This window comes from Drosophila sechellia, chromosome 2R (assembly GCF_004382195.2).
Source record: "Drosophila sechellia strain sech25 chromosome 2R, ASM438219v1, whole genome shotgun sequence".
NCBI lineage: Eukaryota > Metazoa > Arthropoda > Insecta > Diptera > Drosophilidae > Drosophila > Drosophila sechellia.
In genome coordinates, this window is record NC_045950.1 from 11,750,657 (window position 1) to 11,767,439 (window position 16,783).

The window sequence follows — 16,783 nt, forward strand, 5'->3', positions numbered from 1 at the left end:
TATCAGATACCCATCTTTAAAAAGTGCTAAGCCCAATCATAAAAACACGACATAGCCGAGCAGTTTACCTTACCGGGCCCAAGAAGTAGTCAAATTTTCTGCAGAGGAGAAGACACATTTAATAGGGAGTTTTTTTTTTGGAATATAGCACAATATAAACATATAAAATGACATACTGATAGGGACAAAGAGCGAAGATAAAAAATAAAATCATCCTCACAAGATGATCTCGTTTTTGAAGCTGCGACTGAGCTCCTTGTGCGGCAGTACGATGCTGTTCAGCAGGATTTTCTCGGCGGGCACCTGCACGAAACAGCCTAAAATAGAAATTAGGGTTGAAGAATGTCAACATTGATTCAAAACACCTACCCAGTATGGTGATCGAGGGGTTTAGCTTGCCCTCGTTGTTGAATAGCGGTGGGTTCTCCATTTTGGCAAAGGGTTTGTTGGGATCGGGATCACTGGGTGTGCCCTCGACTCGAGCCCAAGCTCCAATGGTGGAGCCCCTGCCCACGATCGAGTGCAGCACGAGCGTATGGTCCAGAATCTGTGCCTGCTCCAAAACAATCGATTCGCGAATGCGCACACCTGGTCCAATTGTCACTCCAGGTCCAATCGCCACATTGGGTCCCAGCTGGAACAGGACCTTTTTGTTAGAAGCACTCAAAAAAAAAAAAGTTTAATCTAGACCAACCACTGCGCTGTGATGGACAGTGGCACTGGGATGCACATAGACGTCGGGATGCACTGTGCAGATCAAGCTGCCATCGCCTTCTCCGCGTTTGGTCCCCACATTGGCCAATCTCTCGGGATGCGTTTTCTTGTACAGGCCTAGGTAATGACGATTGGCGTAGATTGCTGATCCAGCAGTCTTCAGCTGGGACCACCAGTTGGGCACTGGCATGGCAAAGAGTTTATCGGTTCCAGCCAGGGGCGTAAGCACCTCCTGTTCCCACTTGATGTGCCCCTGCTCTCGTCCATTTCCATTTCCGTTGCCATTGCAAAATGCCTGGCAGCTGTACTCCTGACCTCTCGAGTGAAAAATCTGTGCCAACACTGTGAATATATCCATGGAACAGACATACACCCCACAGTTGATAAAGGTGGACACATAGGAGCTGGGCTTTTCTACATAATGCGAAACAGCTCCGCTACTCCGATCGAAAACCAGACAACCGTAGTGCAAGGATTGCTGACGTGTCGCCTCCGTGGACATGATAGTAACTAGAGCACTCGCCGGGCGCTTCTCGTGAAAGTCGCACAGTTCCTGAAGCGGAAAATCAGCGCAGACATCTCCGTTCAATACGAAGAAGGCTCTGGGATTACCAGCTCTAATCTGATCCCGGAAATGGTACATTCCGCCAGCAGTGCCCAGGGCAGTGAACTCCTGAAGGTACCTATTATAAGGGGTGTGTCAATTCAGAGTTTAAGATTCTTTCAAATCCCCTCTTCACACCTGATGTTGATGTTGCTGCTGCTGTACAGGGCCTGCATGTCGCCCACGAATCCCTCCATTTGGGTCTGCGGATAGTAGCCGATGATCAGGATCTCCCGGATATCGGGCAGCTGGGCGCAGGCCTCGATATGATGGGCGATTAGAGGTCGACCCGCCAGTGGAAAGAGCGGCTTGGGCGTGTCCAGCGAAAGGGGGCGAAAGCGGGTGCCCTTCTGGGGACCGCCGATCAGGATAACGGCCTTTAGCATGGTGTGCGTGCAGCGGTAAGATGACTAATGACGATCGATCAACTTGTGGCCAGGTTCTCAGAAAGATATCTTTTATGTTTACGTTGCCAGCTAGAAAATACCGTTCCACAACAGCTGATTGCGCTAACAGCCCTTGGAATAGCTGATAACAGACTTTACAGCACGCTGAACTTTTTGTTATCTGGTACATTTATACAAGGTATTCTTTAAAACAGCAAGACCAAATTTAAAAACATATGGCTTAACAAAACTCATTGAAAATTGATGGAACAGTTAACACAGCTAATCTTATTTCAAAATTTAATATCTAATTTGTTTTGATTTAAAAATTCTCGGTACCGCTTTATTATTGCGTGGCAGTGTTAATCCAGTTTCTTATCTACCGGAAAAAAATGTATTCTGGTAACTGATAAATAAAGAACCAATATGGTCATGCCATTTTAGACAATTAGACTTCTTACAAATATACCAATAAGAGTTGTAAGAATGAACACCACTTCAGTGGCTAAACATATATTTAACTTAGCGAATGCGCACTGTATCTATGCTGGAAGACTGTTACCTGACATAGCTGGAAATACCTTTCGATGGAAAACCTCCAGATATCAGGCTTCCAGTATTTGATGTGGAACAATTTGATTTTAATCTATTTATACAACGAAAACCATTTAATAAATGTCTTTAAATACACGATAAGAACAAAAGCGAAGCACTGAATCTATGGATAGTTGTTTACAGGGTGTAAAGCAATACTCTGGCGGTTGCAGAAATACGAAACAGTGTCCTCGAGCACAATTCGAGGAATTAGCGCACCAGATCCTCCGGATTGAACATGCCGCGGGCGCGACGCAAAATGGAGTCCTTGCTGGCGTCGTACGGATGATCCTTGGAGGGAATCTCCAAAACAGCGGGCACGGGCGACGTATGGGCATCGATCACATGACGAATGAGCTCGGCGCAGTTCTGGTTGATCAGAATGATGTCGATATCGTCCCGTTTAAGGAAACGCTTGAAGCAGTCCTCCAGTTCGCTGACGGCCGTATTTTTGTCGACCACCATGAAGTTGGGATGGCGATTCTTGTTGATCTCGCCCACTCCGCCGAGCAGAAAGCCCACGCAGGTGTCCTCGTCGCCGATAACGCTGATCAGTTTTCCCTTAATTGCCGAGTGCAGAGCCATTTCGATTGGTTTTTTCTAATTTTTCTTACGAGCGATGTGGACAGCGAAATTAAAACCTGACTCTGGAAAATGTACGGGTCAGCTGGTTTCTATCACATGACACAGTTGCGGTTTACAGCACTGGAAGGCGCTTAACAGCACCGTATTTGGTATTTTTAATAGGTGTCTTAGTACTGCAGCGTAACGGTCTCTTCTGGAGGTGTGACCGTAAGGCACAGTGTTCTTTGTGCTTTTTAAACAAATGAAAATACTTATAATAAATTTATTATTTAATGTTTTTTTATTTGCTAATCGAGCGTAGTTATGTTAATAGTTTTAAATGTGTTTTAAATTCCAGGCATTACGACGAGTTTTTAAATAAATATCTATAAATCCCGCTCTTTTTGATAAGGGTAAAAATATTAACAGGAAAATCATACTCATAGCTGATAAGCTTCTCTTAAAATTCACGACGCACAGCAGCTCACTTTCAGTGTGTTTAAAGATTTTCACTGGAAATGTGCAGAGCATGGCTTGTTTTATTCGCTTGGATGCTGACGGTGGTTCCAGGATCGGCCCGACTTTTGGAGGAGGATTGCGGAGTTGCGGTGCAGGTAATACCGAAGATTGTAGGTGGAGTGGATGCGGGGGAATTGAAGAATCCGTGGATGGCCCTCATAAAAACCGAAGACAAATTCATCTGCGGAGGATCGCTGATTAATACCAAATTCGTCTTGACGGCCGCACATTGCATCTGCTACGATAGTGATTACACTCAGCTGTAAGCACCTTAAATAGATAAATAATATAATATTACTGAATGATTAAATATGATTTGCAGCACGGTTACATTGGGTGTGTACCATCTCCTGGCGACGAGTGAAAGCGACCATTCCCACGAGACATACAACGTGGAGAGGGTCTACTTGCTCGATTCCTTCGAGATAAAAACCCACAGCAATGACATAGCGCTGCTCAGGTTGCAAAGAAGCGTCGTTTACAAGCCACAAATCAAACCGATATGCATTTTATTGAACGTCCAACACAAGCCGCAAACGGATGCCATCCAGCAGTTCACTGCAGTCGGCTGGGGCAAAACGGACAGCGGGGAAAGCAGTAACAAGCTTCAAATGGTCCAGATCGACAAAATAGACAGGCAAACATGTAAGACATCGTATTGGTACGATTCGGACGACACAAAGTTCTGTGCCGGCACCTCGGACGGCAAGGATACCTGCGCAGGCGACTCCGGTGGACCCTTGTACACACAGATGTGGTTCGATGACATCAAGCGAGTAACACAGTTGGGAATCGTCAGCTCTGGCAGCGCACATTGCAGAGATTTCGGCGTTTACACCAACGTAATGGCCCATATTGACTTTATCGAGCGAGTTGTCCTGGATGCGGACATTGAGGTGGTGCTACCCCATATTGACCTACTGGATGCTGGATGTCTGGGCGACGGCACGTTGCACAGCTGGTATAGAAATGGTCCCGATGCGATCAGGTCCTTCGAATGGTTGGCTGAGGTCTACATGGACTCCTTTATGATCTCATACGGCGCACTTATTTCGAAAAGTTGGCATCTTTCCTATCCTCTTTCGAAAAGATTACTAATGTGTTTTCCTTGCAGCTTTCGTGGTGACAACGGCACAGTTGATCCCCGAAAGTACGGGATTGTAAGTACTTTGATCCTTCAGGAGGAGAAGGATGATAAGTAATGTCAGTTCAATTGTATGTACATACTTCTAGAAAGGCTCAACTGGGACAAGGTGACGAGCACACCTACGCTGTCGCAACTGTCCACAAGCATCCCGAATTCGTTAGCCGGGGCCAAAACGACATAGCTCTGCTTAAACTGGGCCAGGAAGTGCAGTACTCGGGTGAGTGTCTTCCAAAGGCCATACGATAAGCTTCATAATCATAATCTGTATATTTTATGCGGCTAGAATCGATTCGACCGATCTGCCTGCCCTCGCCAAGCAACGAAGCGGAGCAGCAGAAGTTCGAAAAGCGTGCTGCTGATCCCGGCCAGAATCTCATCGCCATTGGCTGGGGTACGCGGACTAACGTGGCGGTGCGGCGGGCAAATGCCAGTGAGTGCTACCAGGAGGATCACCAGGAGATCGTAGAGCAACAGTTGTGCATTGAAAGCCCTGCTCCTCATCTCCTGCGCGTGGGCAGTGGCAGTCCCTTGGTAAACCCTCTAACCCACGGAAACCGGAAGGTATTCAGCCTGGTAGGACTGGCGAGCTTCGGCAGGATCGAGCCTTTCGCTCCAAATGTCTACACCAATGTACTCGAACACTTGGAATGGATCGGGAAATTGGTTAAGGCGTAGAGAATCTTTCGAATAGTTTTCCATTACATATTTACGTCGAAATATATTGAGTCCTGCGATATGAAAACAATTCTATTTGATAAAGTTAACCGTAACATCAGAAACTTCATATATTGTTAACTCAATTTATATTCCATTTCACAAAAAACTTTATAAGCTGCAATAACAAAAAGTGTAAACAAAATTACTTAAATATTCAGAAATACTATTTTGGTAGTAGTAATTATTAAATTAAAAAAATAATATCAAAAACTTCATTTATTGCAATTTCTTTTAAAATTCCATTTAATAAAAATTGCAAATTTTTTTGCAAAATGATTTATATTTAAATTTGCTGTTTTAGTATTTTCCAGCATTCACAGTCGGTCACACTGAAATTCAAGCAAGAAGCAGCACGCGCCGCAGAAATTTGCCAATAATTTTCGTCCTCGCAAGCGTCGCAAGAGGAGGCGTCGTGTGATGGAAATGGCAACGGGAGCAGTATCTGGAGCAGCCGCAGCGGGTGCTGGAGCGTCAGTGGAGCAGCTGGTAGCCCAGACACTGCAGGCGGCCACAAATCCGAGCCATGAGATTGTCCAGAAGGCGGAGGCGCAGCTGCGCGAGTGGGAGCAGCAGCCTGGCTTCTTTCCCACGATTGCACGTCTGAGTATGCGACGAGGTGGCGGCGGCGACGTGGTGTCCAGTACGGAGGACTCCGAGGTGAAGGTGCGCTGGATGGCGGCTGTCTACCTAAAGAATGGCGTGGAGCGCTATTGGCGGCCCAATTCGCGGCAGGAGCTGCCCGCGGAGCAAAAGCAGCAGATTCGGGAAGTACTTCTGCGTCACTACGACGCAGAGGAGGTGCCTCAGGTAGCCCTGCAGATAGCTGTGCTCCTGGGTCGTCTGGCTCGTACGGATTACCCGCGATTTTGGCCGGATCTGCTGCCGACACTCATGAAGCAGCTGCAGTCCTGCAGTACGGACGGCGATTCGGCCCTGCAGCAGCGAATTCTTATTGTCCTACACTATGTCCTCAAGGCCCTGGCCTCACGGCGACTGATGGCCGAGCAGCGGGCCTTCCAGGAGCTGGGCTTGCAGATATTTGGATATCTGGCGTGGGACATTTGGGCACCACTTACGACGCGCTTTTTGCAACTCGTCCGAAAGGACGAGGCCATGGCCCTCAATGCTCTTCAACGTGCATATGTGGTGATGAGATCCCTGCGCAAGCTGGTGGTCTACGGCTGTGCCAAGCCGTACAAGTCCACGGATCACATGAACTTTGTGGAGCAGCTTTTCCAGCGGTTGCGACAGTGCCTCGAACTGCGCTATGAACTGAAAGTGGGATCGGCCACGCCTGGCACTGCCACGATACTCACCGAATTAGAGCGCTTTGTGATTAAGATGATGAAGACCCTCAATGAACTGATGGAGCGGCATTCTGTGTCCTTTGCGAGATTCGTCCCAGTGGCCCTGGAGTTCAGCTTCCACTATGTGTTCCACGAGGGTACCGCCCTCATTTTTGACGCCGGCGATCGTATTAACTTTAAAAACTTTGCCATACAGGCGCTGAACATGCTGAAAGGAATCATGCAGAGCGGTAACGATAGCATCAGTGCACCGCCAGAAGGTGGAGCTTCCATAGAGGATGAGCTGTTAGCCAGCGCTGCTCAAAGCCACGCCAAGTTCTTCACAGCGGAGCGAGTGAGCTACATCTGTGAGAAGATCGTGACGCACTATTTTCTGCTCACTGAACAGGAGCTGGAGGAGTGGCAGCAGGATCCAGAGGGCTATGACCAGGACGACGGTGGTGGTGATGCTTGGAAGTACGCCTTAAGGCCCAGCGTGGAGACCCTTTATTTCACCTGTTTTACTCAGCACTCGCAAGTGATGATTCAGGAGGTGCTCCGTTTCGTAAGACGTGCCCAGCAGCTGCAGCTGACCCCGGAATCTGACCTGAAGGCCATTCTGCTGAAAGACGCCATTTACAATGCCGTAGGCCAGGCAGCCTTTCATTTCTTTAACAAGCTGGACTTTGGTGCATGGCTGACATCGCAATTGCTTGCGGAGCTGCGCGTGGAAGCTCCCAACTTCCGGATCCTACGGCGTCGCATCATCTGGATGGTAGGCCATTGGGTTGGCGTCCAGCTGCCCAGAGAGCTGCGACCGCTGGCTTACGAAGCCTGCCTGCATCTCCTCCGGCCGCAAGAGGACATGCCCACAAGGCTGGCCGCTGCCAGGACGTTAAATCTGTTGATCGACGATTTTGAGTTCATGCCGGAAGCGTTCCACCCGTATTTTCCACCCCTCTTTGAGGCCCTCTTCTTGCTGCTCCATGAAGCCGGTGAGTGCGACACCAAGATCGTGGTGCTGGGTACGATGACGCTACTTGTGGAGAAGATGAGCGAGTACATCGAGCCGCAGGCATTGCAGTTCATCGCGTATTTACCCCTCCTGTGGCGCGAGAGCGAGGAACACGACCTTCTGCGCTGCGCCATCATTGGCACCCTGGAGCAGCTGGTTCGAACGATAAGGGATGTCCCAGAGCCCATGAAGCCCTTCCTCTACAGCGTGATCGAGCTGAGCACGGATCTTCAGGTAAGTGATCTTTTATGTTTAATTCAATATGCTATACATTTTTTTTGTTAAATCAGTTTTGAGTCCAGCGGGTAATACTCAGTATCCAGTTCGTAAAACTTGGAACGTCTGTGTAGACTCCTGGCCCTCGACACACGTTGTGACCATAGCTGACAATACCTAGCTGAACGGTGCGGGTTATGCGGCCATTTGACATTTTACTCGACAGCGGACCACCTGAGTCACCGCTACAGGTGTCCGCCCGCCACTGTCCAGCGCAGAATTGACCGTATGAAAGCGAAGTGCGCAGGGATCGCTCACAGTCGCTTTGGTCAAGCCTGATCAGATTCACTGTTTGCAGAACTGTGGCGGTGTTGAATAGATCAGTCTTACCCCATCCAGCGGCCTTGTAGGTGGAAATATAGGGTACTTCGTCTGGAACCCGGAACAGACAAATTGGTCGAATGAACACTACAAAAAAGAATAATAGTCAGGGAACTATAAAAACTAATGGGTACATATGGTGGCATCTAACATTTGTAAACGACGCTTCCATTTAGTTTAAGCAATCCTATGTCGTTCCGACCGTTTTGTCCTTCATCAAAGAATTTATGGATGTAGACGTTCACTACGCTGTACTCCTCATACGTTGGAATACAGAACTCAGATGTACAATCGATGCGTGTAGATGTGTCGTATTCCCCAAGGCGAACCGTTCTGTGTTAGAATTAAGTTAGTTTGAAAATTAAATACGATTTTATACTTTATACTAACAACAAATGGAAGTTGTGCAGGCAGTGCGCTGCGGTGAGTACAAACCCTAGGAAAATCATTGTTAAATACAATGCACAAAATTTCGAAGGTACAAACTTTTTGTGATCAATGTGCCTGCACAAACTAAAGACGAGTTTTTGTGCAAGTAGGCCATCCAGGGATTAGATCCTATATCTGCAGTTCTACCTCCAACGATTCTATATTTGGGCGGCAGATCGATGGTAGTTCCACAATCGGGATCAATAAACTGGGCTCTTAGCTTCGGTGTCAGAAAAACCAGAAAGGCGAAACTAGCAATCGACAGCGATTTGAGGTCAACACTCGCTGTACTGATTATTTTTAATGGTTTAGCATTCTTTCTTTCACAATAATCTTATCTGTAACAAATAATACAATTAATAACATAATATCACATATAAGCAAAACAAGCTAAAATATATAATTTTATGAAACCGTAATGAATTACTATACCCGACCTCTTTTCTGACAGCAACCCTCGCACGTCTACCTCATCGAAGATGGTATCATGCTCTGGCTGGCGGTGATTGGGAACTCGACTGCGCTGACGCCCGAGCTACTTGGTCTGTGCGACCACCTTCTGCCTATCATCGAGATGTCATCGGAAAATCTACGCACCGTGCTGCAGCTGATTCACGCCTATATACTGCTGGACGCTCAGGCTTATCTGAGTCGCTACGGCGAGGGTTTCGTGGCCTACTGCGTGCGCTCTTTTGAGGACCTACGTGTGGAGGGAATAATTGCCATGCTGCGGATCTTCGAGACATGCCTGAAAACGGACGCGGCGATAGGACTGCGGCTGGTGCGCCCAGCACTGCCCTTTGTCTTCCAGCAGGTGTGCCTTAAGCAGGAGTATCCCATGACAATGGGATGGTATCTGACCATCGTGGCCCGCACCCTGCTCATTGACCAGTCTGTTTTCATGTCGGTGGTGCAGCAATTGCCACAAGCGGATGCTTTAGCCCGCATCCTGGACGTTTGGATCGAGATGTTCCCAATGGTTCCCGACACGCACGCGGAGAAGCGAAAGCTCTTCTGCCTGGCCTTCGCCTCGATCTTTGGAAGCAATGAGCTGCTGCTTGCTCGCCTGCCACATATCCTGCAGCTGGTGGACGAAACGTTGGGCGAGGTGATGGACAAGCAGTACGCCGCCACCGAGGAGGGTGCGTCAAAGGCCACGCCTCGCTTCTATGATTCATTGGTCATTCATGACGAACACGAGCTGGACGATCTGCAGCAGCAGCTGGGCGGTGGCGGCGGCGTCATCGAGGAATTTCACACCAAGGGCTACCCGGCCAAGACCTATCACGACGACCGACACCGGCAGTTGGTGCTCAAAGATCCCGTTTACAAGATCCCCCTTACCGAGTATCTCAAGTGGCAGCTGCAGTCGCTGCAGGCGCAGCTGGGATCCCAGAGATACGAGCAGGTAATGTGCTCCGTGGTTCCCGAGGTACTGGAAAGGATTACCATGTACATAGAGCAGACTGTGCCCAAGGCCTGTGTGGTGTGCGCGGGCTCCGGCTCCGGAACGGGGGCGCCAGCGGACAGGACGCTCTCCGAACAGGTGGAGTCCGGCTGATTCCGGACTGCTGTGCTTTAAAAGCTTTCTACGCTAAGTTATTAACGTATTTTGTATTGAAATTATATATTTTTAATTGTTAAAAACTATGTTCTAAGCGTTAATCCACCGCCGGTCTGCGCTCCATTTTGCCTCTGAGCAGCGCACATATCGTTTCCTCCTTCTGCTGTAACTTATGACGCAACTTGTCCATTTCTTCTGCATTCCGGGCATGCAATCCGCGCAATTGTGACTCCTTGTGCTGGACAAGTACTTCCAGGCGGCGTACCGCCTCGTAGGTATCGCGCACCTCAGCCTGCCCTGCCTCCAGCTTTTGGGCCCACTGCAGCGCCATTCTCAGACGAGCCTTTAGCCGATCTCTGCTGTGCTTGGCTTTCTCCGTGCTGCGGACCAGTGAAGCTGCCCGTGCGGTGGTGGCTTGCAGCTGTTCCTGGAGGGCAGTTCGCTCTCTCGCATGCTCCTGCCGCAATTGCTCCAGCAGGGCTTTGCACTGATGCAGTGCATCGGATTCGGAGGGAAGAGGAGGAGCAACCGCAGCGGGCGCAGCCGATGAGGCACTTTTGAGCGCGGCTAGTTCGGATTTAGTTCGCGCATAGGCCGCCTGCAGGTGGTCCATGTCCAGGAGCAGCGTCTGCATGCGCTGTTCGTAGCAGTGCATCACCTCCACCAGCTTCTCCTTGGCCAAGTCCGTCTTGCGAGTTTGCGCCTCCGCTTTGGAGCGGCATACTCCTAGTTGGGCCTGCAGACACACTCGCTCCTCTCGCCAGCCGCCGAGGTCACGACGCAGTTGCTCCTGGGACTGCAGCTGTTGGGAATTACATTTAGGTGTGGTGAATTTGGATTGGATTTTCAACTCCTTACCAGCTTTGTGTTCTCCTCCAGAGCTCGCTTTAGTTCCCCGGTGAAGTGCTCGAACTCAGTTTTATATTGAGCCAAAAGAGCGTCCTTATCCCTTAGAGATTCATCGTAGGCCTGCAGGAGTGGTCCCAACGTGTGAGTGGGCAGTGGCGGATACGGAGCGGATGAGGAGCTAACTTTCGCTGATCCTCCACATGTAGGAGCACCCTCACCGAGACGCCGTTGATCCTGGTAACTCTCAATTTGCACGTTCAGCCTGAAAACGAGCGTCTTGAGCATGTCCACGTCGCCGGCTAATGTTCGATTCTGGCCAAGAACGGTGTCCAGACGATGGCCGAGCTGTTGACAGCGGGTGCAATTGGCAACCTGCTGCTCCGCCTCCGAAAGACGCTGCTCCAGCTGGCCGCTGTCCTTGCGTAGTTGGTCATTCTCCTTGGCGAATTGGTCATTGTAACGATGCAGGGTGGCTAATCGCTGCACAAGTTGCTCCAACTGCTGGTCCTTGGCTTGCAACTGTTTCATTTACATAGTTTCAGGAGGGTTATTTGGGGATTTATGGAGCAATCCTGTGAGCTTACCAGCGAGTTAAAAGAGCGATCCTTTTTGCGATCTTTGTGGACAACACCCAAGTTATCCTGTCGCTTTACTTCCACTTCCACGCTTCGTGAGCGGCGATTAAAATTGCCCGACAGAGTTTGAAGAACCTTTCGATTCTTTTTAGGATTTTGATGATGCTGCTGCTGCTCCGGATCTGGCTGATCCAGGTCCGTTATCATCACATTTCGAGTGCTCATTGTGACAGCTTTGCAATCCGAATCCGGACATTTACTGCCTGGGCTGCTTGTAAACAAAGTCGAAACCACACCCGCACTGAAGCCCGTGTCCTGGCCACGTTGCCATGGCTCCTGGTCGGGTGTTTGACCCCGTTTTTTGGCCACCCTGACAGCCACCCTCTTCCGCAAAGGGTAACGCGCCCCCAAAAAATACCTGTTTTGGGACCTGTTCTATTGTGAAACTATTCACCACTCATAATATGTTGAAAAAAGACACTAAGAAATGTGACTAATTATTTCAACGGGTATCTAATAGTCGAGTCACTGGACACTGGATAATATAAATGTAAATGTGTAGACAATTCAAACAATTACAAATAATTATCATGTGGTTTTTTCTTAAGTTTCTATTTGGTCAGTTTTAAAATATTTAAATTTCATACTCGCTTTCATACGGACAGACCGACGGACGGACCAGGGATCCTGATCAAGAATAAATATTGAAAACGCTTCTTTCTACCTGTTAAATTCTTTTCGAATGTAAATTTTATTGAATCTACTATACCCTCTAACTTTCCAAGCAACGGGTATAATAACTTATACTCAAATAAATGCACATATGTACATATAAATTAAATTTAATTCTTCTAAAACGCTGAGAACTAGCTAAATGTATGCCTGACCTTGATCCTTGATTTTGACAAAAAATATTGTTTACCTATAAAAATAAGAGTATTCAGACATTGTGTTTCCTCGACAAAGAATTATGAATTGTAGAGATAAGGCTTTTAACAATTTAATGTACCTATAAAAACGATCCACGGTCAGCTCGGGCAGTTTGCTGACAGATCGTACAGATGTGGGGCGCTATTGCAGCGATCACAGCTCTGGCCATTGGAGTCCTCTGTTCTCTGGGCAATGGAGAGTACTTGGAACCAAGATGCGGGCTTACTGCTAATACACTCTCTTTTAAAATAACCGGTGGCAGAGATGCGATCATAAACTCAAATCCCTGGATGGCCTACATCCATACCTCCACCAAATTAATCTGCGGAGGAACTCTCATTACCCAGCGTAAGTATGTGCGGATAGTCGAATACTGGAGCATGACCATAGATTCCTTCAACAGGGTTTGTCCTGACAGCAGCGCATTGTGTTAACGAAGGAAATGCGATGTAAGTATGGCCATCTCTCTTTTTATTTATAATTATTAACATATAGAATTTAATATGAATAAGCTATTTCCAATCGATTTCGTTTGAGCAGAAAGGTGCGACTAGGTGAGTACGATGATACCACGACAGAGGACTGCGACGGAAACATCTGCATCCCAAGGGCTGAGGAGCACGACGTGGACATGGCCATCCGGCATGGAAAGTTCTCCGAGAGCAGAAACCTGAACGACATCGCGCTGATTCGCTTGGCCAGTTTTGTGACTTTCAAAGGTGTGATTGATTGGACGACTCCAATTTGACTCCATTTGGTCCAAATACTCAGTATCGTTTTGCAGCTCACATCTCGCCCATCTGCATCATTTTGGATACCTCTAAGAGGAAAGTAGTCGATAGCATGCAGTGGTTTATTGCCACCGGCTGGGGCGAGACTAAAACAAACAGGACACGAGGTACTCTGCAGATCACCCAACTAAAGCGCTATGATCCATTCTATTGCTGGCAAGCCCTTGGCAGGCCTGTGCAGCAGAACCAATTTTGCGCCGGACACCTTGGATCCGATACGTGCAACGGAGACTCCGGCGGTCCGCTCTTCCAGACTGTGAGTCACATGCACAAGAAGCGTCCCGTGCAATTCGGAGTCGTCAGCTACGGCAGCAGCGAGTGCTCCGGAATCGGGGTCTACACGGATGTGTACAGCTACACCGATTGGATCGCAACCGTGGTGCAGCAGAACACCCATGTGCCCGCACCCATAATGTCAAAAATTTAATTTTAAATTAATATTAATACCTAATTGTAAAATAGAGAGTAATTTTTATTGGGGTGCTTGTGTTTTTTGTCTACATGTAATCAAAAAATAAGATCGAAAATATTTCCACTTTATATGCACCTCAGATAAAAAAGTTGGAGGTCCTTAAAAAGTGTTAAATGTACACCTATAGATCCTCTGATTTTCAATGCTGTTGTCTTTTTAAATGTAAAATATATATTTTTAAAATATAAAACAACTTAATTGGAAATATTCTTTGCTGTGCATTGTGTAATGCGATTAATTCCAAGGAATTGCAACTGATTAATGCAGCTTCATTCCCATTTATTGATTAACACCAGTTGTTGGGGATTCAGTAACCAAGATACCGTCTCGCAAAATGAGCACTTTTCTCGCATCGACTTCCATTTACATTTACATGTGCGTCTGCCTGGTTCTCCAGGAGCAAGGGGCCGCCAACTTCTTGATTCCGTCCTGCGGAGTATCCTATGAGTCCAGTGTGGCCACTAGAATAGTTCGCGGCAAGGAAGCCATGCTGAAATCGGCTCCATTTATGGCCTATTTGTACTACAGCTCCGAGATCCACTGTGGCGGAACGATCATCTCGAGTAGTTCGTATCTTGCAGCTATCTAATGACTACCTTGGTTAAGATTCATTCCATTGCAGAATACATTCTAACTGCAGCTCACTGTATGAGGCCCTATCTGTAAGTATGCCTCATTTGTACTGATGTCTCAGCTTGACAAGATTTGGTTAATCCGATCTAGAAAGGTGCGATTGGGGGAACACGATATTACCAGAAATCCCGACTGCCAGGGCGGATCTTGTTCTCCCCCTGCCGAAGAATTCGACATCGTTATGGCCACGAAGTACAAGCACTTCGATCGCTCTCTGGCCAATGATATTGCTCTGCTCAAGCTGAACAGGAACATTCGCTTTAATGGTGTGTGTGGATATGCACATATGGCTCAATTATATTAAACTGATATGACCATCTCTATTCGCAGTCCACATACAACCGATCTGCCTGATTCTCAATCCGGCATCAGCGCCCTATGTGCACGAATTCCAGGCATTCGGATGGGGCCAAACCGAAACCAATCACTCCGCCAATGTGCTGCAGACCACGGATCTCACCCGCTACGACAACCGCCACTGCCGCTCGGTGCTGTCCATGCCAATCACAAATAATCAGCTTTGCGTCGGATTTCAGGGATCGGACACCTGCTCCGGCGACTCTGGCGGACCTCTGGTCACCAAGGTGAACTACGACGGAGTTTGGCGCTACTTGCAGTTGGGTATCGTGAGCTTTGGCGACGACAAGTGCCAAAGTCCGGGAGTGTATACGTATGTTCCGAATTACATTAGATGGATCCAATACGTTATGCAGTCAAAAGGTTATTAATTAAACTATTCTAAATCGCTTAATAAAAAATGGTTGTTATCCGATGAGCTTTGTTTACTCATAATGGCATTACACTTTAAGAGATATGTACATACATAGATTTCTTGGAATGATGATGATGGATTCCCATTAATGAGCTGATAAGAACAGCATGGTGTTTACTTAACAATCAACGTCAGTTGCACTCAGTTCAGTAGGCATAGAACAGTCACACGAAATGAAGACATCTCCGGCTTGGGTTGTCATCGCCATCTGCCTGATCCTCCAGCAGAGGATGGTGGACGCACAGTTCCTAAACCCGCTGTGCGGGGTTACATATGAATCCCCAACGTCCATGAGGATCGTGAACGGGAAGGAAGCTGTGATTAGATCAGCACCGTTCATGGTCTATGTGACCAACAATTCAACAGCGCATTGTGGAGGATCGATCCTAAACTCAAGTTAGTTATTTAGTTATACATATACTTAAATATAATACACTTGAATGGCTAATTAAACTTATTAAAGGATACATACTTACTGCCGCCCATTGCGTTTTTCCCAATCTGTAAGTTTCCGGCTTTTACACAACATTGTTTACTCAAGCTTTTGATTTTGCGATTTAGGAGATTGCGACTGGGGGAACACAATATAAGAACGGATCCCGACTGCCAGGGATCGAATTGCTCTCCCCGTTCGGAGGAGTATGGCATCATGAACGCAATAACCCATCGATATTATAACCCTGCCACCCAAGTCAACGACATAGCTCTCCTGAAAGTGGACAGGAGTATTAATTTCAATGGTAAGTTGTTCCTGAATAATTATACCCGTTACTCGTACGTCCGTCTGTCCTTCCGTATACGTCGAGATCTCCATGAAGTATAAAAGCTAGAAAGTTGAAAGGATACAGATTTGTTTGTTTCAGAAAGTTGCCACACGTCCACAGGAAGCACGCATCATTTGAGTTGTCAGTTTCTATCGATTATATCGATGCTCTCTCCGAGTAACGGGTATCTGATAGTCAAGTAACTCGACTATAGCTGTCTCTCTTGTTTAACCATGATTCTGTTACCCAGTTCATATCCAGCCCATTTGCATACTCCTAAATCCCGTTAGTGCGCCCAGTGTGGCTACATATCAGGCCTTCGGCTGGGGACAGACCAAAAAAAATGGGTTTCCCCATTTGTTGCAGACCACGGAACTTAGGGCATACGAAGCCGCTTACTGCAGCCGGAGTTTACGTGCGTATATGACCGGAAACCAGATTTGCGCCGGCCATGAGGAACGGGATACCTGTGCCGGCGACTCCGGCGGACCTCTGGTGACCAGGGTCGATTTCGACGGAGTCAAACGCTACCTGCAGCTGGGCATCGTGAGCTATGGCCCCACGGATTGCCAAAGCCCCGGAGTCTATACATATGTGCCAAATTACATTAATTGGATTCGGAGGGCAATGCTTATTAATGGAAATTAAATGCATTTTAAGAATAAAAGACGTATTTATTCGGCAAACTCCTTTTCTGTGATTTAATGTTTTTGATTTTTCAAAATAAAAATGTTTTACACTACACTTTAATTACTTAAAATTCTATAAATTCAGTAAGCAATCTTTCGCAGTAAATTGTTGTTGTGTTTTCCAGTGATTCACGGAATCGACCTCATAAGCCGTCGTTTCGAATCGCTGATA

The 16,783-nt window shown here is 47.4% G+C and overlaps 8 protein-coding genes across 9 annotated transcripts; 4 read left to right on the top strand and 4 right to left on the bottom strand.

Annotated features, from left to right (window-relative positions):
• Nucleotides 1–94: 94 nt before the first annotated feature.
• Nucleotides 95–1,821, bottom strand: LOC6609312 (mannose-1-phosphate guanyltransferase alpha). The gene is made up of 4 exons (XM_002033965.2): nucleotides 1,457–1,821; nucleotides 695–1,397; nucleotides 370–634; nucleotides 95–317 (listed from the first exon to the last, which is right to left on the bottom strand). The coding sequence occupies exons 1-4, from the start codon at nucleotides 1,702–1,704 to the stop codon at nucleotides 217–219; spliced, it is 1,317 nt and encodes a 438-aa protein (XP_002034001.1). The 5' UTR covers nucleotides 1,705–1,821; the 3' UTR covers nucleotides 95–216.
• Nucleotides 1,822–2,323: 502 nt separating this feature from the next.
• On the bottom strand, nucleotides 2,324–2,968 carry LOC6609313 (V-type proton ATPase subunit F 1). The gene has a single exon (XM_002033966.2). It carries the CDS (start codon nucleotides 2,881–2,883, stop codon nucleotides 2,509–2,511), a length of 375 nt encoding a protein of 124 aa, XP_002034002.1. The 5' UTR covers nucleotides 2,884–2,968; the 3' UTR covers nucleotides 2,324–2,508.
• A 341-nt stretch (nucleotides 2,969–3,309) lies between these two features.
• LOC6609314 (serine protease 53) lies at nucleotides 3,310–5,270 on the top strand. Its single transcript, XM_002033967.2, has 5 exons — nucleotides 3,310–3,643; nucleotides 3,704–4,440; nucleotides 4,496–4,541; nucleotides 4,615–4,745; nucleotides 4,812–5,270. The coding sequence occupies exons 1-5, from the start codon at nucleotides 3,381–3,383 to the stop codon at nucleotides 5,201–5,203; spliced, it is 1,569 nt and encodes a 522-aa protein (XP_002034003.2). The 5' UTR covers nucleotides 3,310–3,380; the 3' UTR covers nucleotides 5,204–5,270.
• Nucleotides 5,271–5,560: 290 nt separating this feature from the next.
• On the top strand, nucleotides 5,561–10,222 carry LOC6609315 (importin-11). Of its 2 annotated transcripts, none has more exons than XM_032714729.1 (2): nucleotides 5,561–7,780; nucleotides 7,837–7,924. In XM_032714729.1, exons 1-2 carry the CDS (start codon nucleotides 5,663–5,665, stop codon nucleotides 7,840–7,842), a joined length of 2,124 nt encoding a protein of 707 aa, XP_032570620.1. In that variant the 5' UTR covers nucleotides 5,561–5,662; the 3' UTR covers nucleotides 7,843–7,924. The 2 variants fall into 2 exon arrangements, with proteins under 2 accessions (XP_032570620.1, XP_002034004.2); XM_002033968.2 differs by lacking the exon at nucleotides 7,837–7,924 and adding an exon at nucleotides 9,024–10,222 and having other exon boundaries at nucleotides 5,563–7,780.
• On the bottom strand, nucleotides 7,776–8,721 carry LOC116800355 (serine protease 7). Its single transcript, XM_032714732.1, has 3 exons — nucleotides 8,534–8,721; nucleotides 8,295–8,476; nucleotides 7,776–8,230 (listed from the first exon to the last, which is right to left on the bottom strand). The coding sequence occupies exons 1-3, from the start codon at nucleotides 8,590–8,592 to the stop codon at nucleotides 7,833–7,835; spliced, it is 639 nt and encodes a 212-aa protein (XP_032570623.1). The 5' UTR covers nucleotides 8,593–8,721; the 3' UTR covers nucleotides 7,776–7,832.
• Nucleotides 10,203–11,808, bottom strand: LOC6609316 (protein Cep89 homolog). Its single transcript, XM_032714730.1, has 3 exons — nucleotides 11,570–11,808; nucleotides 10,995–11,504; nucleotides 10,203–10,938 (listed from the first exon to the last, which is right to left on the bottom strand). Exons 1-3 carry the CDS (start codon nucleotides 11,783–11,785, stop codon nucleotides 10,234–10,236), a joined length of 1,431 nt encoding a protein of 476 aa, XP_032570621.1. The 5' UTR covers nucleotides 11,786–11,808; the 3' UTR covers nucleotides 10,203–10,233.
• Nucleotides 11,792–16,601, top strand: LOC6609319 (transmembrane protease serine 9). Its single transcript, XM_002033972.2, has 12 exons — nucleotides 11,792–12,838; nucleotides 12,894–12,939; nucleotides 13,031–13,209; nucleotides 13,275–13,699; nucleotides 14,151–14,316; nucleotides 14,376–14,415; nucleotides 14,477–14,652; nucleotides 14,717–15,056; nucleotides 15,304–15,554; nucleotides 15,622–15,661; nucleotides 15,720–15,898; nucleotides 16,173–16,601. Exons 1-12 carry the CDS (start codon nucleotides 12,622–12,624, stop codon nucleotides 16,568–16,570), a joined length of 2,457 nt encoding a protein of 818 aa, XP_002034008.2. The 5' UTR covers nucleotides 11,792–12,621; the 3' UTR covers nucleotides 16,571–16,601.
• On the top strand, nucleotides 14,068–15,158 carry LOC6609318 (serine protease grass). Its single transcript, XM_032714731.1, has 4 exons — nucleotides 14,068–14,319; nucleotides 14,376–14,415; nucleotides 14,477–14,652; nucleotides 14,717–15,158. Exons 1-4 carry the CDS (start codon nucleotides 14,088–14,090, stop codon nucleotides 15,112–15,114), a joined length of 846 nt encoding a protein of 281 aa, XP_032570622.1. The 5' UTR covers nucleotides 14,068–14,087; the 3' UTR covers nucleotides 15,115–15,158.
• Nucleotides 16,602–16,783: the final 182 nt, after the last annotated feature.